The sequence below is a fragment of the Dasypus novemcinctus genome, chromosome 2 (genome assembly GCF_030445035.2).
Source record: "Dasypus novemcinctus isolate mDasNov1 chromosome 2, mDasNov1.1.hap2, whole genome shotgun sequence".
NCBI classification, from domain to species: Eukaryota; Metazoa; Chordata; class Mammalia; order Cingulata; family Dasypodidae; genus Dasypus; species Dasypus novemcinctus.
Genome location: NC_080674.1, coordinates 44,402,729 through 44,426,597, shown reverse-complemented (window position 1 = coordinate 44,426,597; position 23,869 = coordinate 44,402,729). Strand labels below are relative to the sequence as shown.

General features: G+C 38.6%; 1 protein-coding gene across 1 annotated transcript in view; it reads right to left on the bottom strand.

Moving 5' to 3' along the window:
* C7 (complement C7) overlaps positions 1-23,869 on the bottom strand; it is a 56,554-nt gene that overhangs the window by 9,843 nt on the left and 22,842 nt on the right. Inside the window, exons 10-15 of the mRNA XM_004448208.5 lie at positions 19,750-19,916; positions 15,748-15,976; positions 12,884-13,055; positions 10,696-10,783; positions 6,738-6,870; positions 1,874-2,065 (exon numbers count right to left, since the gene is read on the bottom strand). Coding sequence (XP_004448265.1) covers positions 1,874-2,065; positions 6,738-6,870; positions 10,696-10,783; positions 12,884-13,055; positions 15,748-15,976; positions 19,750-19,916 — 981 coding nt within the window. The remainder of the gene's footprint in view (positions 1-1,873; positions 2,066-6,737; positions 6,871-10,695; positions 10,784-12,883; positions 13,056-15,747; positions 15,977-19,749; positions 19,917-23,869) is intronic.

The window sequence follows — 23,869 nt, the reverse complement described above, 5'->3', positions numbered from 1 at the left end:
TCTGAGGAGAGGGAGAGGGAAGAATAAGTGTAACATGGGGGCATTTTCAGGACATTGGAATTGTCCTGCATGACATGGCAATAATGGATACAGGCCATTACACATTTTGTCAAAACCTATAAAATGGTGTAGGGCAGAGTGTAACTATAGTGTAAACTATATTCTATGGTTAGTAGCAATGCTTCAATATGTGTTCATCAATTGTAACAAATGTACCATGCTAATATAAGATGTTAATGTGGAAAAGTGTTGGAAGGGGAGGGGGTGGGGTATATGGAAATTCCCTTATTTTTTTATGTAACATTTATATAATCTAAAGCTTCTTTAAAAATAAAAAAAAATAAAAAAACATTTCACACAAAAAAAGAACAAGTTCAATTGATATAAAGATGGTGGTTGACAGGGGTCTAGAAGGGAAGGGATAGGATGAATAGGTAGAACAAAAGACATATTTGGGGTGGGAAGATTCTTCTGTATGATAATGTGATAATGGACATATAACATTATGCTTTTGTCAAGGTCTATGGAACTGTACAGCACAAAGTGTAAATGCTAATGTAACAATACACTTTGGTTAGTAGCAATGCTTCAATATTATTTCATCAACTGTAACAAATACACCACACTAATCTAAGATGTCAAAACAGAGGAAACTATGTGTGTGGGTTATATAGGAATTCTCTATGCTTTGGTATAATTTTTCTGTAAATTTAAATCTAAAACTTCTTTACAAGTAATATTGAAAATAAGAGAACAAGTTCATGAAGTACAATTCTTTTCCTTTGGTAACTTTTGCTTTTTATTGTTAAATGTCTTAAATTTTCAAATTTTTTTTTATTTTAATAATACCTATAAACTCTTTGAAAACCCAGAAATAAAACATACAGAATTTCGTTTAAATTATATCATCTGTACTTAGTACAAGTACAGGGGGAAAAAAAAACAAAATAAACAGGAAGAAACCAAAAACCAGTTTTTTTTTGTTTTTTGTTTTTTTTTTTTTAAAGATTTATTATTTATTTATTTATTTAATTCCCCTCCCCTCCCCCGGTTGTCTGTTTTCTGTGTGTTTTTGCTGCGTCTTGTTTCTTTGTCTGCTTCTGTTGTCGTCAGCCGCACGGGAAGTGTGGGCGGCGCCATTCCTGGGCAGGCTGCTCCCTCCTTCGCGCTGGGCGGCTCTCCTTACGGGGCGCACTCCTTGCGCGTGGGGCTCCCCTACACGGGGTACACCCCTGTGTGGCAGGGCACTCCTTGCGCGCATCAGCACTGCGCATGGGCCAGCTCCACACGGGTCAAGGAGGCCCGGGGTTTGAACCGCGGACCTCCCATGTGGTAGACGGACGCCCTAACCACTGGGCCAAAGTCCGTTTTCCAAAAAACCAGTTTTTAAAAATCATTTTTTTGGCACCATAGCAGCTATAAAGTTAATAATTCATACAGAGGATTTAAAGTAAAAGTTTTATTATCACCAAAACTATTCTTGTCTTTTATTTTTTAAGAGATTTATTTTATTCATTTATTTATTTCCCCTCTCATTGTTTGTGCTCACTGTCTGCTCCCTGTGTCTGTTCATGTGTGTTCTCTGTATCTGCTCTTCTTTTTTTTCAGGATGCACCAGGAACCAAACCCAGGGCCTCCCATATGGCAGAGAGGTGCACAATCCCTTGAGCCACCTCCACTCCCTATTCTTGTCTTTTAATGTATTCCATGAGTCTGTCTGTGCCATGTGAAAAAAAAGTATGTTACTCAGACTACAAACTTAGCTCCTTTTCATAGAGGGCACTGATGGTGTTAAAGTGCCAGGAAGGACGGCCCCAGGATGCTTACTTACCTGAGCACAGGTGTTCTCTGACAGACAGAGGGAGTGACTCACCTTTTTGCACGCACTGGGCATTCTTCATCTCAGGACTCCACTTAAGGCTGGACCCACAGAGAAAGGTTGAGGGACCTTCTAAGGACATGCCACCTGAACAGGAAAAGGTCACCTTCTCGCCAACGGCATAGAAATTCTTGAGGGGATGACTCTGTATGCCACCCATCAATTTGGGTAGAACACAGGCTATTTCTAAAGATAAAAGGGAGCAGAATACAAGAGTCATTGATTTTCTAAACAATCTTTAAAAAAAAAAAAAAAGCTTTGATTGGTGCTAATATAGCTGATCTCCTTTTTCCCAACATTAAAGGACCAGGAGAAAGAGGTAAGTTTACTCTTAAAGTGGCTGGTATGTAGTGGACTATGGTAGTTTGAGTTTTTTATGGATACCAGAGAATCATGTTCCTTAAATTGGTCCAACTTTGTGGGTGTGGGGCCCTTTGACTGGATTAGATTCAGTTGAGGATCAGATTAGATTACTTCAGTTGGTCATAACCCAGGGTGGGTCTTGGTCCTCTTGCTGGAGTCCTTAATAAATGGAAAGGAGGAGGATGAAGAGACAGAAACACCCAGAAGCTGAAAGAGAAAGCCCCAGGAGCCAGAAGCTGAAATCACTGAAACAGAGACAAAGAGGAGCCACTGAAGTCAGAGGCTAAAAGCAACAAGGTCTGGAGGAGAGGGGAGAACAAGCAGATGCTGCCACATGCCTGATCATCCACAGCTGCAGCTTGGGAGAAAGCATCTCCTAATAATGCCATAATTTGGACACTTTCATGGCCTTATAACTGTAAACTTATAAGCTAACAAATCCCCATTACAAAAGCCATCCCATTTCTGGCATACTGACCAGGCAGCCTGTATCAATCTAAAACATTGACAAATGAATTACCAAAATCCAAAACAACTCCCAAGCCTCCCACACCTGTCCTCAAAGCAATATGACAATTTAAAATGAATAATCTTACAAGCACATAGTTTTAAAACCCAGCCTGTTGTTAAAACCAGACTTTTCACAGCTTCAGCTTAACTCTCTGGTCTGGTGATATCCATCAGAATTTCCCCAAATGCCATATTCAACTTTATTTGCATATCATTAGCATATGTCCAGTTAGATCATTTGCTGTCTGAATTTTTTTAAAGGACCAATTTTAAATTTGTAACCATAATGTTAAATGTTTTTGGTTTCCCATCTCTGATCTTTCTTACTCAATTACAATCATTAGTTCAAACTTCTATCTGGAAAAAGAAAAGAGAAAAATGAAAAATATGAAGATCTATGGAAAACAAATCAGGAGGGCTCATGATTTAAAAAAAAAATCTTGGCAGTCTCCCTAATGGATTTTGGACAATATTATACAAAATACTGCTCTATTTCTCCATCATTTTCAGCAGAGAACACATTCATTCATTCATAAAAGCATTTATTGAATGCTTATATTTTGCCAAATATGGTGCATATTGCTGCTGGGGACACAAAGTACAAGTCACATATTCTGCCCTCAAGAAGTTAAAAATCTAGCATTTGAATTTGTTTGCTTCTGGCCATGACAAAATTGCTGGCTTCACACTCTTTCTCTTACCAAGAACAAGTAGCAAATCTGTAAAAAGTTAAAAGAAAAAATTGAGAGAATCAGAGAACTACTATGGCAGTAAAAGTTTGAAGGTCTAAGATTCCAGAAAGAAGGGAAGCCTAAAATGATTCTGACAACATGTGGTAATATTTTAATATTCGGGGTATTTGTAAATTTGAAAAAAATATGGTACTGAAAGCCTGATGAATTGAGAAGAAAGCTCCAGCCTAGAGGCTGAAAAGTTGAGGAGGATTTTTGACAGTCATTAGGCTAAGGGGTCCAAAATTCGAGCCAGTCCTGTAAAAAATGAGAGGTTCAGGTAGACATCTAGTACTTTTGGTCAGGGTCTCTTAATAGTTAAACCCTAGGAGTAAAAGTAAACCAGGAAGAAAAAAAAGCCTTATGAACACTGAAGCCCAGTTTCAAAATAGCTCAAACCCTGGATTCCACCTTAAATTCCCTCCAGAAATGAATCTAAAACGTCTCTGGAGGGAGATAACATCATCCAAAGCTTGAAATTATTTCTTCAATTTTTCACACATAATGTCTGGCACTCAATCAAAACTAATCAAACATTCAAAAAGATAAGAATTGGGAAGTTGATGTGGCTCAAGTGATTGTGCTTCTGCCTACCACATGGAGGGTCCTGAGTTTTGTTCCTGGAGCCTGCTAAAAGAAGATGAGCAAGATAGTGACCTGACACAATGGGCTGGCGTGGCGAGCTGATACAACAAGATGACAGAACAAGAAACACAAGGAAGAAAACATAATGAGAGACACAACAAAGCAGGGAGTGGAGGTGGCTCAAGAAATTAGGCCCTTCCCTCCCACATGGGAGGTCCCAGGTTTGGTTCCTGATTCCTCCTAAAAAGACCAGCACACAACAAACAGATCCAGCAAATGCAAACAATGAGGGCGTGGGGAGAAATAAATAAATAAATTTTTTAAAAATGTTAGTATTTACCAAATACAACAACAACAAAAAAGACACTAGAAATAGACCCATGGAGATCCTGATAATACAGTTAACAGATACAGTCCTTGAAATAACTGTGATTAATATGTTGGGGGGAAAATGACAAGATGGAGAATTTTATCAGAGAATTAGAAAGTACAAAAAAAAAAAAAAAAGAATAGAAACAAAAGAATCACCTAGAATTGAAAAATGAGATTCATGAAATTAAGAACTCAAGCTCTTAGCAAATAATTCACAACTATACAAAGAATAAACTGAAAGATAGGTCAATTGGAAATATTTGGAAAAATGGACAGAGAGAAAAAGATGGAAAACAAAGAAAATAATGTAAAAAAATCAAGTGGTCTAAAATATGTGCAATATGAGTCCCATGAGGAGAGGTGTGTAAGAATAGGGCAGAAGCAAAATTTGAGTTTATAATGATCAAGATGTTCTAAAACTGACAAAAAAACATTAATGTGCAGATTTAAGAAGTTCTTTAAACATCAACCAGGATAAATACAAAGAAAATCATATGTGGGCATTTCAGGATTGAGTTGCTGAGAAACAAAGACCCACCCACCCTACCGCCCCCCTAAAAAAAATCTTCAAAGCAGCGAGAGAAAAAAAGACATGATTTCCAAAGAAGAAACGGTAAGACTGACAGCTGTCTTCTCACTAGAAAACAATGAAGTCAAAAGCAATGTGATAACTTCAAAGGTCTTAAAGAAAATACCTGCTAACCTAGAATTTCTTATCCAGTAAAAATATACTTCAAAAGTGAAGGCAAAATATGGGAAGCGGATGTGGCTCAAGTGATTGAGCTCCACCTACCACATGGAAGGTCCTGGGTTCAGTTTCCGGTGCTTCCTAAACAAGACAAGCAAGACAGTGAGCTGATGCAATGGGCTGGCATGGCAAGCTGATGCAACAAGATGACACAAGAAGAGACACAAGGAGGAAAATGAGAGATACAACAAAGCAGGGAGCAGAGATGGCTTAAGTAATTAGGCGCCTCCCTCCCACTTGGGAGGCCCTGGTTTGGGTTCCTGGTGCCTCCTTAAAAAAAAAAAAAAAAGAGGAAGAGGAGTAAACAACTAACAAACAGCAAGCATAAACAATGAGGGGATGGGGAGAAATAAATAAATGAAATCATTAAGAAAAAATGAAGGCAAAATAAAGACACTGTCTGGGGAACAGAATTTATAGGCAATTTTCCACCAGTAGATTTATGATAAAAGAAAGGAAGCTCCTCAGGCAGATGTATCTTATTAATCTGATTATTAATAACAATTATTGATAATAATCTTGTTATAAATTTAATATCTTATTTAAAAAGAACAAACTTCTGGTTTTATTAACACCTGAATAGTGAATACTTATATTCTATTTCACTCATGGACTCCAGAAGACAGAGAGAGAGAGAGAGAGACTGGGAGGGAGGTGGGGGGAAGAGAGAGAGAGAGAGAGAGAGAGAGAGAGATACTATAAATCAGGAAGGAAAAGAAGCCAATTAGAAAAATAAGCAAAGGGGATATCCAAATGGCCAATATGCACAAGAAAATATACTTAACAACATTTGTCATTAGAAAAAGATTTTTAAAAAATAAGTATCACTACAGACTCTACCAGTATAGCTAAAATTTTTAGAAACTAGAAAAATGTTAGTGAGGCTACAAAGATCTATTGACTTCTCAGACTTCTTGTGGGAATATTAATTGCTGAAACCAACTGAACACTATTTAGCAGCATCTACTAAATCCAAATGCATGACCCAGAAATTTCAGCATTAGGTATATACACCAAAGAAAAATGTTCATGTACACTATGACTTCCCTCACAAAGCATGACCAACTGCTTTAGAAATAATATATGCCTTCAGCTCTGTTGATCTATCTACTCAGCAACCAACCAAGATGGAAGTCAGAGAGTAGTCTGGGGGGTGGTCTGACATGCAGAAGCACTTACTCCAATACCTAGACCTGAACATAGTAGAATCCATATAACTTAAGGAAGTAGATTGGTTGTGGTGCACCCCTAATAATTTAGAGAATGTCTTAGTGGTCATAGCCTAAAGTGAGCACCCTGGTCTATTTTAGTCTGCAACAGACACTTTAAGATTGTAATAAAATTTATCCTCCCTGACTGGAGCATTACCAACTAGAGAATGCTGAGGGCTTCTTCAGGGAAATCCTGAAACTTGGACTGGATCGTACCTGCCTCTCAAGAAAGATTGATCAAGACATGGGGCATATGGTGTACAGTTATTTATCTTGATTGATTCTCTTACACATTATTGGCCTATCTTAAATTATATACCACAACTGAGACAACTCACTCTGACATTGCATTTCTCCAACAATCCACTTTAAATCTTCTCCACATCTGGCAATTGGGTCTCCAATAAGAGAATATCCTTCTTTGCAAGTATATACTATGTTTTTCCCAACAGGAAACTTGGCACCTTCACTCTAAATAAAAATAAAAGATGGAAAAGGGTAGGGCTTCTCTGTTTTACATTATCAAAATGTTTCTTTAGATATATTTTACCTGGAAATCATACCTTCTTTAAATTATCTGGAAACCTACATTCAAATAACTGAGTTAAAAGCTTGTCTAAAAAATTACTTTTCTCCAGTAGAATCCTAGTCAACAACACAGATACCACCAGTAACTGCAATAAAGGTACTAATGCCACTACACTACAGTTTATCGATTACTTCCAAAATAACTGTGCTAAGCATTTAACTGCAATTACTTTAATGGACACTGTCCAAGTAATTTCTTTTCCCTTGTATTTTTAGGAAATGGTAGTCATTATACTTTTGAAACTTCTCTGTCAGTCTTCCCTTCATGTTAAGAGGTTATGGATACACAGTTGTATTTAATGGTTATAATCTCCTAGCCTTTCCAGTCCAGGTACTTTTTGAAAGTTTTTGTGTTTTGTGTGTGTGTGGGGGGGGGTGCCTCCTGCTACCCCTGAGCTTTGCAAAGAGACAGATGTGATTGAAAACTAGTTTTCTAAGGTGTTTATTGTAGTGGAGTCATTGGTTTGCAGTAATAAGTCACACTTTTCCATTAAAGGGTGTGGGGTGGTCATCCACAAGGCAAGCTAAAGTTAAGTTGTTAGAAGAACTCCTTAATCAGAAACTGTAGCCTTGCATTTTGTTGCTCTATTTCTTGAAAAGAGCTTGGAGATGCTCCTGATCTGTCCATCTACTGCTTTGGCTCCTTGGATCCCATCCGTTCTTTCACTTTAAAAAAAAACAAGTAATTGTTGCAGAGATCTCTGTGTTTTGCAGTCGCCCTTTTGCAAGAAGTACTTTCCCAAATAAAACAATTTAAAAAAGAGGTTATGGGCTGTTCATTGGCCATACTGCCTAATAAATGCCAGAATGAACAGCCAGAAATGTTCAGCATAATGTTGATCTGCTTCCATTCATCCTCCCACCCCATCATGCCAGGGAAGTGCTGCTGGTACAAACAGATTCAAGGACATTTCACTAGCTTATAGTGCCAGAGGTGAGCTGAGATGGAAAAATGAGAAGAAATTTGAATTCTGAAACTGTGAGGGGTTAATCATGATTTGAATTCTGAAACTGTGAGGGGTTAATCATGCTCATTTGGGGTCTTGCTTCTTTCCCTTACAATTCTGGTTCTCTCCCACCTAAGGAGATGATGAAGAAACTCAAGCCTAAGCCAGGGTTCAGAGCTTTTATCTACTCCAGCTCTGCAGTAGGCACTGCAAACAAATTTCCTGGTGTATGCTTCTTTTCCTTGTCAGTCCTGCTTCTCCTGGCCCAGACTGACTCAGTCATAGAAGTGGTAGGGAACAGAAGGCCCAGGTTTGAGGAAAATGGGGCAGAGAAGGACATTTTCATGTACTCTGATTCTAGCCCCAAGGTTTGCCTCTACCTTGCTGAGGGAATTCCACATGGGGAAATCTAACTCAACAGTGTCCAAACTTGGCTCTATATCAGAACCACTCATAGCATTTTTTAAAAATACAGATGCCCAGCCCTTTTCAATCAGAAATGAGAGGCAGGAATCTCTATTTTTCAGTTCACTGGGCAGCTCTGATGAAGACAGTCCATGGAGAAGTATTTGGAATCCCCTAGCTCTTCAGAAAGCATATCATGACTGGGGTTTGGGACAAGTTCATGGTTTGATAAAGTATATGAGTTTCCTTGGCCTTATACTCTGAGGACATGTCTCCCTCAGGACCTTCACGTGGAGTAGTAAATTTCGGGGAACAGTTTGGGTCTTTAAGAGCCTAGGGCTCATTTGTGCATGTTTTCGTTTGCTCTCTTGCTCTCTTTCTCTCTCCAGTGTACATACTCACACACACACACAAACACATACACCACTTCCATCTCCCAATAAGACCTACTTTGGGGAAACTTCAGCAAACTCTCAGTGAGTATAGCCTATGCGCAAGAGTATGGAATTTGAGAAGCAAAACTCTTCATGAAGAAAGCAAGCCTTGCAGCACTGAGAGAATCCTGAAAATCCTAAAAAATATACCCTCTGTGAATCATCAAGAGACTTCCTGGCGGCTTGGGCCAAAGGCTCCTCCTAATAAGGAGTAAAGCCTCTGTGGCAGTTTGAGATTATTTTATGAATCCCAAAAAGAAAGAGATTATGTTTGTAAACTAATCTAGGCCTCTGGGTGTGATACCCTTTGATTTCATTAAATTCAGGTCAAGGGCCTTTGATTAGATTATTTGATAAGATTGCTTTGGGCTGTTGATTGATTATATCAGAGGGTGAGACTCAGTTTGAGTTCCCACCCCCTTGCTAGGTCTGATATAAACTGGATACAGGGAAGTGGATTTGGCTCAACTGATACGAGTGTCCAAGTGTCCGCCTACCATATGGGAAGTCCAGGGTTCAAACCCAGGGCCTACTGACCCATGTGGTTAGTTGGCCCATGTGCAATGCTGATGTGTGCAAGGAGTCCCATGCCACGAAGGGGTGTCCCCTGAGGGCATAGGGGAGCCCCACTTGCAAGGAGTGCACCCTGCAAGGAGAGCCACTCTGTGCAAAAAAAGTGCAGCCTGCCCAGGAGGGGCACTGCACACACGGAGAGCTGATGCAGCAAGATGGTGCAACAAAAAGAGACACAGATTCCCGGTGCTGCTGACAAGAATGCAAGTGGACACAGAAGAACACACAGCTAGTGGACACAGAGAACAGACAATGGGGGAGTGGGCAAATGGGGAAGGGGGAGGGGAGAGAAATAAATTTAAAAATCTTTAAGAAAATAAAAGTAAAAATAAACTGGGTACACATAGACACAAAAAATGAGCAAGAAAGACAGACACACATCCTCCCATGTGATAGTAAGGAGGAGGCTCAAGCAGCTGAGGCCCCAAGGAGAGATGAGACATTTTGCCTGGTAACTTACAGCTGAGACTGGGAAGAGAAAATAGCTGAGACTGATATAAAAGGCCCTGAAAAAAACAAGCCCTATGACAGGAGAGAAGAGACTACAGTATCACTTAATCACAAAGCCTCAAGAGCCTGGGCTCACAGAGTTCAAGAGGAAGAGGAAGCCCAAAGGAGAAGAGAGACCAGGCAGAGATCACCCACCATCTTGCTTCATTCAACACATGGCAGCTGACTTTGGTGAGAAAGCAACCTTGAGTTGGACTTTCCATGGCCTTGGGAATGTAAGCTTTTACACCAAATAAATACCCATTTTTTAAAAGACAACAGATTTCTGGTGCTTTGCATCAGCATCCCTTTGGCAGGCTAATACAGCCACCGAACCAGGAAAATCCCCTAGAATGACAAGTGGTAGGTGATTCTTGTTCATTCCTCAGTAAGAAACTTGCTCAAAGTACAATAACCTATATCTCACCAGACACTGGCTAAATGTCTTACTGGCTCCAGGAATAAAACTAATACTCCATTCCAAGGCCCCAAATCAAGGCTTCTTTCAGTGGCAAGAATAAAGAAAGTTCTTTAAATTGAGGAACTTCCTTGTAGGTTCCTAATTTAATGTCCAAAGTGGAAATGTTTAGTGACCCTGTGGCATGATTACATTTCTAATTCACTGGGCAGCAATATTGATTTTCCTTACCACAGAAGATATACAAGCTTCTGCAGAATTTTAATCACCTCGGGCCAAAGAAGAAAAGTCACAAACAAAAACCCTCATCATTAAAACTAACATGCTCACATAAAATATTTTTAGCTCTGTTTCACCATGGAAAAAAGAAATAGATTATGACATCGGTTAAGAGATGGAACTTGGGACAAAAAGTAAATGTAAAAGAAAAAAAATAACGAACTTGAACAAATCCATCTTTCAAGGCAGGAGGTGGTGGACAGAATTCTGTTGGAACCAAAGACAAAGAAAAACAATGTGGTTCAAGCAATCTAAAAGGAAAAGGAAAGAAAACATGTAATTAATGTGATGGACTTCAACAGTATAATAAATATTTTGCACTGCAGTGAATTTTTCATTTTCACTTGAGGGAGTCCATTCATGTAAGCACATTGATGTGATTTTTTGACATGTTCTGAACCAAATATTTTATATTCTGAGATAGAAAGCTCAAATATAAACTCAAGCTTAAAAAAAACCCCACAATGCCTTAAATAGCTAAAATAGCTACTAGGTCAGTAATGAGAAAAACAGAAAGAAAAGAAAAAGAAGGACTAAAAAAATTAAAACTTTCTTCTGTTTGGGTCTCGTTACTTTAATATTGAATTAATTCTGTCTTTAAAATTAGGCAATTAGAATCACTGATCCTGTAAGACACAAAATAATAGCTAGCTTTTCCTGAGTATTTATTAAGTGCTAAGTTCCATGGAAGTTTCTCTTTGTGTATACATTATCTCAATTCATACAGCAACCAATATGAGATACATGGAGAAAGCAAAGACTCAGAAAATTTGAATAATTTATGCAACGTTATAAACTATTGCCAAAGCTGGATCCAAGTCCAGTTGGTTAGACTCCTAAAATCACTCTCTTTCTACCTCTCAAAAGGCAATGACGAAGAGTAGTGACTCATAGAGTGTCTATATTTTTTTCTGAAGTATATATGATTGATAGCAAATCCTTTGGTGAAAGCAAGTTTATATGGAGTTTGGGGCAGGAATCCTGGGCCTCTGAAGAAGATGGGGGAAGAAAAGGACTAAGACCATCTCATCCATGCCAGTCTCAACACTTGACTATCACCATGAGGTGACAATTTCAATAGGTCCCCTGAGGTCAATTTACCACCAGGATAGATCCACTTTAGAGATATAAAACCTGAGGGAAAGCATTACAAATAGCCTGTGAATGGTGCCTCCTTCTCAGCAGAGTTCATTATATTCTTGCCACACTCTGAGGAAGCTCAGAAATATGAAGTGATAATCATAATTTTCCTGTTTTTACTGAGGAAGAGGAGATTTCCACTACTCTGAACACAGTGAAAATTTCTTCAATGCTTTCCTTAGGGTGCTCCCCTCCTAGTTTTATTTGTAAGAGGCAATACTCATTAGAGCAGAGGCCTTGAAAGCCTTCGTCTTCCCCAAGAGTTATGCTCTGAAGTCCACATTCTCAATAATCCCAAAGGCTTTCCAGACTCCTTGGTCAGGAGATATTGATAATTATCAAATTATAAGGCACAATGACCTTAGAAAAAGGTAACTCACTTCCTGGTGCTTCAACCAGGTACCCAAACATCTCACACCTTTCTTCAACTCCAATGACCTTCAAATTATCTCATCTGAACTTTTTGCCAAGTCCCTGATTAGAAGAGATTAATAAGGACAGTTTAAAACAGTAGGGTGTAGAAATAAAAAATTCAGAACTTTTGTTCATCAGTTAAGCTTTTTTAATATTGCTTTTGTAAGATTTGCCAGACTACTGAGCTAATCAGTTGAGATATCCACCTCAAATGTCTGGGTATTTGCTTGATAAAGAAGGAGGAGGTGGAGGTGGAAGAGGAGGAGGAGGAAGAGAAGACAGGAAGAAGGGAAAGGAGGGAGGGAGGGAAGAGAAGGAAAGAAGGGAAGAGAGAGGCATATCTGAAAATAGCTGACGTTGAATACTTGCAATGTGTCAAGCACTGTACTAATCACTTTACACATTTAACCTCTTTAAATCCTGACAGCATGTCATTGCGTGTGTTTTTTTTTTCCTAATATTACTATCCTCATTTTAGAGATATAGCCAACAATTTGCCCAAGGTCTTACAGCAAGTAAGTAGGTGGCAGATCCGTCTTATGCCCAAGTTACTGCTCTAAGGCACTCAGCTGGACTGCCTCCCAGTGACCCAGCCTTTTGTAACATGTGTGTAAGGAAAGTTGGAAGCACAAAAGTACAAGGCAGGAGGCAGCTGACCCAATGCTAAGGGGAAAAGCAGTCACAGTTAAAAACTGCTATTTCACTTTTAAATCTTTCCATGGCAGCAGTCATGTGTTCCTTGTTTCCTGCGTGAGGCATTTGATCTATTAACTTCCAGGAGGTCTGGTCTTCATTACCGAAAATGCTCCAGCTCCTCATCTTCGCATTGCCTGCTTTCTGATGTTTCACCAATACAGGATTTCCCACCCCTGCTGGGAGGTGGGTTATTGCATTGTCGGTTCCTTGTTTTCTTTCCTTGAACACAGGGACCCCAAGCCGACCAGCAACTCCAACCTCCATCGACCCCTCCTGTAAGATAAGAGGGATGTTTTGCAGTAAGTACTTGGAGAGGATTTTGGAGCTTAGTTGGATACTTCCTGCTAATGTGTTTATTGGAGGAGCAGAGGATTCTGGGTCATATTAGGTTTACTCTGTTCACTGTGGTTTTCTAGAATGGCCAGAATGTCTCCATACACCGAGTAGGGATGTCCATATTAAACTGTGTTAGCACCTTTCTAGCAATCATAATAGCTTAAATCTACCTATTATTTTACAACTGCTTCAAAGCACTTTTGCATGCTTTGTATCATTATTTATTACTCACAACTATAAATTGAGATGGGCAGGAGGAGGCCTGTTATCTCCATTTAAGAGATCAAGGAAAAATATCATATGATTTCATTTATATGAAATAATTAGAATATACAAATTCATAACATCAGAAACTAGAATACAGGTTACCAGGGGGCAGATAGGGGTGGAGAAAGGGGAGTCCATGTTTAAATTGTGCAAAGTTTCTATTTGGCTTGATGGAAATGTTTTGATAATGGATAGTGGTAATAATGGTGGCACAATATCATGAAAATAATTACCACCACTGAATTGTGTAATCGAAAGTGGTTTAAGTGGGAAAACCCAGAGAATTATACAAGATAAAGAGTGAACACTAATGTAAACTATGGGCTGTAGTTAATCATATTAATATAACAATATTGTTTTATCAATTATAACAAAGGTAGCACACTAATGCAAAAATGTTAATGATAGGGAAAACTGGGTGGGGGTACATAGAACTCTGTACTATCTGCATAATTTTTTGGTAAACCTACAACTGCTCTAATAAAAAATACTAATAATTTTTTAAAAAGAGATGAGAAAACAAAGACAGAGTAAGTAGTTAAATGCCGTGCCCACAGTCACAGTGGCTGGAAAGAGGCACATCCCAGACTGTAACCTGGACTTCTAGCTGAGGTCAGATTCTTTGCATCATTCCAAGTCTTTCAATAAGGCAAGTAAAGTCCTGTTATTCAAGGAGTGACTGAGTATGAACAGAGCATAACCTACCTGGTGTGCCCAAGCTGCTGACCCCAGGGCTGGTGCATTACAAGATGAAGAAATGCATAAGTAGGAGAAATCCTTTTCAAGCCATTTCTTTTTACCTCCTTCCAGCATCCTTTTCCAGTCTACAGGGGCTTTGCTAGCCACCTTTCACTGGAGGGGCTTATGCAACACTCAGTTCTAGTATTTTCTCCTATCTTATCCCTTGGAGGAGGTAAGAGAGAACTTGCACCCCAATCTAAGAGTCTTGCTTTCCTAGTTAGAAAATGATCTAACAAGCCTTCCCCCAAAGCATTGTATCCTAAAAATAGATAGGTGTATCCGGACATTGTAAATCCTCACAGGGCCCACTGGATGGAATGGAGGAGAGTATGGGCCATGATGTGAACCATTGTCTATGAGGTGCAGAGGTGCCCAAAGATGTACTTACCAAATCCAATGGATGTGTCATGATGATGGGAACGAGTGTTGTTGGGGGGGGGAGAGGGGGGGGTGGGGGGGTGGGGTTGAATGGGACCTCACATATATATTTTTAATGTAATATTATTACAAAGTCAATAAAAAAAAAAAAGAAAAAAAAATAGATAGGTGTATTTACTGCTCCTTAACGATCTCTCCCTATGTGACCCACGGCCCTCTTTTGCCCCCACTCAATATCACACACACCAGACCTAAACTAATTTGCCCAATATTTTCCCATGGCCTTCCTTATGTTTTCATAATTATAAGTTGGTTTAATAAAGTAATCCCAAGTATATTAATGGAAATGGTGGGAGTTGAGTAATATTGACTTAATATCTTGTAATTGCTATCCTAGTCCTTTCTAGCACGGGATGCTTTCATTTAAACAGATAACTAGAAATCTAAGAAGCAAAGGAATGAATCATATTGATGGAATTTCAATTTATCAGAACAGATCACTTGGGGAGATATTTGGTAGCAAGGATGCCTTCCTGATGCTGCCTCTAAGTCACCATAATTTCATCATGTACTTACTCATCTATCAAACATTTAGTTAGTGGCTTCTATAAATTAAGCCCTATGTCAGACTCTGGGAATTTAAAAAAGAGAGAGAGAGTCAAACAGCCCTAATGTAAGGAATGAACTTTATAGTAGAGAGAGAGAGAGACATATAAATAAATATAAAAACAGAGTTATATAAATTGTAATGATACTTTGTCTACTCATAAAGTCAACTCCACATAGCCCTATAATAAGTGCTTGAAGCACCAAGCACACTATTGAGAATACTGCAGATGCTCCATTAGTATTTGTGAATCACTGATTGATTGTACATAATGCAAAACAGAAACAGAGGTATTTTGAAGAGCTTACCATCAGAAAGGTTAAACAGTACAAACACAAGCTCCATAGACCTATTTGGACATGGACTTGATGACTGTGGAAGGATGGAAGGTATTATAGGGATAATTCAATTCTAGTGGAGAATGGAGAATGCAGGGCACAGTGAGGATGTTAATTCCAATGGGAAAATGGAGAGACAGCAAAGGACCTTGACCACAGTAGCTGTAATCTAGAGGTGGGGAGGAGAGACAGACACTAAATTCAAATGCCTGATGAAACTTCCACCTCATGCAAAAAAATGCATGATCCCAGGGACCAGAGAAAAAGGGTAATTCTTTTTTCTATTCAGCGCACTGACCTGCCTGATTCCCTACAAGGACTCCTTGCTCACACGCCACACCAAACGTGTATGGTTTGCAATGGCACTGACACTGGGTCCCCTCGACAGTGGCCATGCCACCATTTTGACAAGGCTGGCAATGGCAGGGGTCAAATTCATCCAGATATTCCTCAAGAGCCCGTTTCAGGTATAGTCTTTTCACGGAGGCACAGGGCACTTCCTTTACCAGGTCGTACAAAGGTGTCAGCTATAAAGATAAAGACATTGTAGTCAGTGCTTTAGAGGAGACTATTTTCCTTTGGCATTTAGTATCAATCCTCATAAAAACCAAATCAAGGGCTACTCCTAATGGTAATTCTGATTGTTTCTTGACCAAATTAAAAAAAGAACAATTATCTTTTGTTGCACCAAAATCAATGCAAACTTAGGGAAAATTAGGACCAGTTAGGGGAAGATTAGTGTTTTTATTATTTTGGACTCACAGAACAATTGCAAAAATAATACAAAACCCATACAAAGAATTCCAACATACCCTTACCCAGATACCCAGATCCACCAATTTTAGTACTTTGCCTCATTTGCCATATCATTCTGAATCCATCTACCATCTATCTCTCTATCTCTGTGCATCTACTTTCTAAAGATTTGGGAGTAGATTGCATATACCACACTCCTTGAATACAAAAATACTGCCATGTACATTTCCTAATAGCAAGCATATTCACTTATGGAACCCTTAAGTGCAGTTATGGAGTTGAAGAAATTTAACACTAATATAATGCTTAGAGTTGATATTCCAATTTTTTCATATGTTCCAATATGTCCTTTTGAGCCTTTTCTTCTCCATTACTAGATCCAGTCCAGGATCATGTATGACATTTAATTGTCACGGTCTCTTTAGTTGCTTTAAATTGTGGAAACACCTATATATCATAAAGTGTCCCATCTCAACTACTCCCAAACATACCATTCAGTGGGATTAATTACATTCACAATATTGTGCTATTTTCACTACCATCCATTACCAGATCTTTCTCATCACCCGAAACAGAAACCTTCCACCCCATTATGTGTATACTACTTATCTACCATCATCCCCCTTTGGTCCCTGATAACCTGTACTTTCTGTCCCTAAAAGTTTGCATTTTCTAAGCAGTATCATATACATGGAATCATACAATATGTGTATCTTTGCAGCTGACTTCTTTAGCTCAACATGATGTCTTTAAGGCTAATCCATGTCGTGGCATGTATCAGAACTTCATTCCTTTTTAACACTGAGTAATATTCCGTTGTATTTATATACCACATTTTGTTTATCCATTAATCTGCTGATGAATATTTGGGTTGCTTCCACATTTTGGCTACTGTAAATAAAGATGTTATAAACATTCTTGTACAAATATATATCTGAGTCCCTGTTTTCAATTCTTTGGGGTATATACCTAGAACTGGGATTGCCAGGCCCTATGGTAGTTTTAAAAACAAATTTTTGTATATATGTGCTTCCATAAAGCTGAAAACAAAAAAGCACATTCATTTTGCAGTTAGTTAAAGATTATTTTGAGGACAACACATTTCCACTACTGTAGAGGACAAAAAAAAAAAAATACACCTAAGTTAAATTTAAGTGTCATTAATCTTAAGAAGAAAGTTTATAACTCAGAGACATAATGTTTCTCTAGTGGAAACCATGGACTGCCTACTCCTGGACAAATTTAAAAACTGGTAGATGTCAGTGATCTGTGTTGGATATGGTAAAGGTTTAATGACCTGTTCTCTGGAGAACAAAGAGGCACTGATCTGGAATATTTGCCAATTTCTTCAGTGTAACTCCTTTCACGATGGCCAATTTCAGGCTATGATTCACTGAACACAGAAAGGGGAGGAGACGTGCTCAAGAAAGAGTGGGTACAAGCTGGCTGCCACTTACGCTGCACGTGTCAGAGAGCCAGTCCCTTTTCCCCATGCCTGCCCAACCGCTTCTGAACAGGATTGCTTTGCTTTCTTTCTCTCTCCCTTTCCTGACCAGCTAATAAGTTAGCACAGATATAGTGAGAGTCCCGTGTGGAAAAATGCTTAGTGGAAAATGGTAAAGAATGTCTGCTTTGGCCTAATCAATTTAGGATTTTTAAGGGTTTGTATAGAAGGCAGACAATGGAAATAGGCCATTTTGAATATTAACAATAAAACTTGAACATAAGTCTTCCCAGGGAAAATTCCCCTCCCATCCACACCCTTATTTGGAGGCAAGTGGGAGCAGTGTTGGGTTAGGAGGGTATTTGAAGAGCTGTTAGCTTACAAAATGTATCCAAGTCTCTATACCTCTGAAAGTCAAGCTTTGCCTGGGACTTGACTTGACTTCCAAGGCAAGGAATAGATCACAACCATCAGTTCTGCTATACTGCTTGTTTTGAAAATGCAAAGATCCATCGTGATGGATTCATTTGCTCAGGTACAATTTCATCCACAAGAAGCGCCAGATGAACGAGGAAAACTGTACCCCACAGAACTGGAACTCATAGTAACACATAAAATGCACATGCGCACACAGCTAGGTGACCGCAGTTCACCGCATGTGTGATAAACCACACCCAGCCACATCTGGTTTTACCACTGTCCCTCTGCTTGCAGTTTCCTCCTTTCCATCACTTCCCAATAACTCACAAGCTGTCACCCTTCCATTGCTTATGTCTCCAAGCAAGTTTGATGTTCTTCAAGGTAACATGCCTCATTAATTGCAATAGGTATGAATTTCTTAACAATTTGAGTAAATCTAGTGCTACTGTTTTTATTGGTGCCTATCTTTCTGCTGTTGTTTTAATGAGTGTTATAGGAGAAGTTTTTTTGAGTGTTGTGTCCTGTAGTAGTTTGATATTATTGATGAATTCCATAAAGAAATATTGGATTATGTTTGTAAACTGAATCTTTTCCTCTGAGCATATTAGATTATATTGGATTCATAGGTTTACTTGATTAAGTAATTATGTAAACCTCTTGTGCCAGTAGGACGTTGAGTCCCCACCCTTTGGTGAGGTGGGGACTCACAGATAAAAGGCATGGCAAAGGACAGAGTTAAGGGTTTTCGATGTTGGGATTTTGATGTTGGAGCTTGATGCTGAAGCCTTAAGCTGGAGCCTGGGAAGTAAGCTCACAGAGGAAAGAAAAGCCAGCCCCAGGAAGAGAGGAACCTGAACCCAGAAAGAAGTAAGCCCTGGGAAGAAAGGAGCCTTGAACCCAGAGAGAAGCAAGACCCTAGAAGGGAGGAACCCAGGAAGCCTAAACCCTCGCTGCCGTCGGCAGCCATCGTGCTCCAACACGTGAAAATAGACTTTGGTGAGGGAAGTAACTTATGCTGTACGGCCTGGTATCTGTAAGCTCCTACCCCAAATAAATACCCTTTATAAAAACCAAACAATTTTTGGTATTTTGCATCAGCACCCCTTTGGCTGACTAATGCATACCCCTTCCTCTCTATTTTTCCCTTAACCCCTGAGCTTTTGTTGTGCGATTTTGCACCACTCAGTGATTTGTAGGATCACATATGTTATGTTGTAGAACTGGCTGCCTACAATTCTGCCAGTCAAATTAGAGCCATCTTAATTTAGGCCTGGGAGCTGGGAGCCATGACCAGAGGAAGAAAGGTGACCTGACAGCTGCATCAGTGACAAGCCTAATTGTCTTCAATTTGCAAGAATATACAAACAAACTCCTCTGAATTTGGGACAAAAGGAAAATATACTCAAATTTAGGTTAAAAAATTTAAATGCAATATTTGTCATTAATTTCTCTTGGGATTTACAAGGCATTTACCCTTTAAAATTAAAATGTGAACATACCAGATAATGCACTTACTGTTTCTCATTATTATGTATGCATGCATTTTATTATAAAAAACCTAATTGGGATACAGAAAGTGCTAATCAGAGCAGTCTCTGTTTAACGACCTTGATTTAATTTCATTTTCCCAATGCAAATAAACAAGACTGTTTCTGCTGCTTCAAACAGCACATCATGTACCTTTTGCTTTATGACTTGGGGAAGACTAGTCACAGATTGTGCCCAGGAAGAATATCGCCTTTGGTTTCCAGCAGGATTGTCCAGCTCTAGGAAACTAAGGCCAGCAACCTGCCCTGAACTTCCCCCTCTGACATGTGGATCTCCTCGCAATGTGTTGTCCTGGGTTCCTGTACAAGAAGAAACCAAATGAAATAAGTCAGGATGCATAAGTGAAATGAAAATGAGAACATAAAAGTAAGAAGTCCATTAAGTACTAATCTAACACTATATAATTATCATAATCTAACACTAGAGAATTATTTTAATGTTATTAGATGAAATAAGAGTATCGTGTTATACAGGAGAATGTACTTCTTAGAAGATACATGCATATATTTAGGAACGAAAGGTCATGATGTCTGAAACTTATTTTTAAATGGTTCAACAAATATTACAAATATATAAATATATGACATTTGCATAATGCTAAATAATCAGGCAATATTATAAATATTATATAGTCATATATAGTAAAATATCAAAATAATAAATGTATATAGAATATGGGTATTTATTATGTTCTTTCATTTTTTGATAGGTTTAAATATTTCATAATAAAATGTTGGGAGAAAAATAATTCACTGCAACTGGAATAACAGTAAGCAAAAAACTGTTAGGTCTCAACAACAAAAGAATGAGCCATTAAAAAAATAAATTGGATTTCTTCTTCACTTCTTCAAGTAAGATATAGAGATAGCAAATAAACACATGAAAAAAATGGTTAACAGCAGTAGTCTTAGGGAAATGCAATTTAAAATTCAGTGAGATACCATTACATATCTATTACCACTACATATCTATTAAAGTGGAGAAATTAAAATAAATAAATGAAAAGAACCAATGTCAAGTTGTAGCAAGAATATGGAGCAGCTGTAAATCTCATACACAGAGGGTGGGATTGCAGAATATTACAACCACATTTCAATAAAATGTGGAGGGTTCTTATATAGTTAGTGTGATGGTTTGGAGCTTATGTGAACCTCAGTTGAGTATGTTCTTAAAGTTAATCCATTCCTGTGGATGTGGACCATTGTAAGTAGAATCTTTTCATGAGTAAGATCTTAACTTAAGATGTGACCCACCTTATTCATGGTGGGTCTTAATCCTTTTACTGGAGTCCTTTATAAAAGAATGAAATTCAGCCAAAGAGAAAGAAAGCCATGAAAGCAAGAAGCTGAAAGCAATGAAACCTGGAAGAAAAGGGAGAGACCAGCAGACACTACCATCCATGTGCCTTGCCATGTGACAAAGGAGCAAAGGATCACCAGCAGCTGGTCTTCAAGAAGAAAGCATCACCTGATGATGCCTTGATTTAGGCATTTTTCTCAGCCTTAAAATTATAGGCTTGTAAGTTAATGAATTCCCATTGTTAAAGCCAATGCATTTCATGTTATCTGCTTGAGTAGCTTAGCAAACTGAAACAGTTAAACACATATGTACCATATGACCCAACAATTCAAGTCCTATGGATTTACCAAGGGAAAGTAAAACTTACATGCACACAAATGCTTTTAGTGGCTTTCCTTATAATCATCAAAAACAGAACAACCCGGCGGCGGACTTGGCCCAGTGGTTAGGGCGTCCGTCTACCACACAGGAGGTCCGCGGTTCAAACCCCGGGCCTCCTTCACCTGTGTAGAACTGTCCCATGCGCAGTGCTGATGCGTGCAAAGGAGTGCCCTGCCACGCAGGGGCGTTCCGCGTAGGAGAGCCCCATGAGCAAGGAGTGAGCCCCGTAAGGAGAGCCGCCCAGCATGAAAGAAATTTCAGCCTGCCCAGGAATGGCGCTGCACACACGGAGAGCTAACACAACAAGATGACGCAACAAAAAGAAACACAGATTCCTGTGCCGCTCACAACAACAGAAGCGGACAAAGAACATGCAGCAAATAGACACAGAGAACAGACAACCAAGGTGGGGGGGGGAAGGGGAGCGAAATAAATAAATCTTTAAAAAAAAAAAACAACACAACAACCCAAATTTCCTTCAAGTTGTAAATGGATAAAAACATTTAAAAATTTTTTAAAAACTTGTGGCTCATCCCTACAATTTAATACTAAGCAATAACAAAGGAAGGAAATACACATACACATAACAACAGGCATGAATCGTAAATGCATCATAATAAAAGACTCAAAAGGCTACACATTACATGGTTTCATTCAGTTGACTTGACAAAGATAAAAATGATAGGAACAGAAAACTTACTGGTACTCGTGAAAGGGGATATGGGAGGAGGGGTTGACTACAAAGGAGAACAAGGGCATTTGAGAGGGTATTCTAAATATTCTATATTTTGAATGTGGTGGTGTTACATGATTGTCTTCTTTATCAAAATGAACAGAACTGTGCACTAAAAGGGGTAATTATACTCTTAGTAATTATATCTTGGTAAAAAGGGGGGCTAGTACATACTCAATATTAAAACAAAAACTGTATGTATAGGCATACATCAACACTTAAAAATTTTTTCTGAGATATTTGAATGCTAATTAAATCTTATTATTCCATGCAAGTGCCTCATAATTTCAGAAATATTTTTATCTCCATTTTAAACTGATTTCTACATTGGTAATGACTAAAACTTCCTAATTTGGCAGATTGGATTTTGGGTGATATTCATTTTCTTTCTTGTAACATTCTAACTTTGCCAATTTCATAAAATGAGCATTTTACTTTCATAACCAAAAATGGCTAAAACCTGTTTTCTAAAAAATTGCTAAGTGCTTTCTCATCTTCATTGCTAACTGTGTTTCTTTAATAGGAAAATATTTACCCTCAGTGCAATGTATCACAGCAGCTAATCCTTGAACTACAGAAGTAGAACTACCTGGAGTAATTGCAGATTTCTGAGCACCAACCAGCCCTACTGAATCAGAAGCCTAAGAGACTAAGCCTTAGAATCAGCATTTTAGTGGACTGCCCCAGGTAATCCTTACACATAGTAAAGTTTGAGAATTGCTTCCTTAACCCTCATGCCTGTTTAAGAATTACAGACTCTAAGAAATCTGTTTTATATTTATTCTTAAACCATATTATGTTTGCACTTTCGCTCCTGTCACAGACCCATGAGTCCTTCTGACGCTTTTTGCCTCTGAAAGACAGCCTGGTGCAACAGTGAAGAGGCCAGATTATGAGGCCAAATTTCCAGCATTTGAATCTTGTGACAGAGTCTTTATTAACTATGATCTTAGACTACCTCTCTGTGCTTCATTGTCCCTGTGTATAAAGTAAGAATACTGTTTAGTACCTTACTCTTAGGCAGGAGAAGTATATTGGCTAATTTCTGTAAATCACTTAAAATTGTGCCTGGTACATTGTATGTGCTATATGTTCATTAAATACAAAATAAAATAAGTGGGCTCTTTCCAACAGCCAGCTCAGCTGATGACTAATGTCAACATTTCTCCAATGCTTTCACCCCGTTTCTATTTCCAGATCATTAGTTTTCCAACTTGTTCAAAAACTTGTCCTTTGTCATGTCAGCTCCATGAAGACAGGCACTTTTTCTCATATTCACTGCTATCTCCCCAGCACCTAGAACACTGGATGTGGCTCCATAAATAACTGATGAATGAAGAAAGCGAACAAGTAAATAACTTTAATAAACTTGGTTTTACTGCTCTGTCTTCCTCCTTTTTGTGGTCATCTATCGATATCTCAAGAATCCCTGCTTATTCATTGAGAACTTTAGCACTGGGTCAGTCTTAACCTTCACTCCAGGAAAATTTTAGTTATAATACTGATCAATTCATGATCTCACTCAAGGCACTGCATTCTTGTTTCTATCCCAATCACAATATAGAATCACTTCCTTTAAGGAAATTAATTAGTTCTTATTCACCCAATTTAATATACATTTTTTCAGTTCCTATTTTACTTGACCTCTTAGCATTTCACTCTGTTAACTCCCCCTCCTTTGCTTTCTAAATCACTGATCTCCTCTGGTTCTTACTCTCTCAGATTATTCCTTCTCAGTCCCTGTTCTTTCTCTACATCTTGCCCTTTGCATTCTTTCATCTAATCACTTTCCACATAAAATCTTTTTAATGGCAACTTATAGCCATCAGAATGAAACCA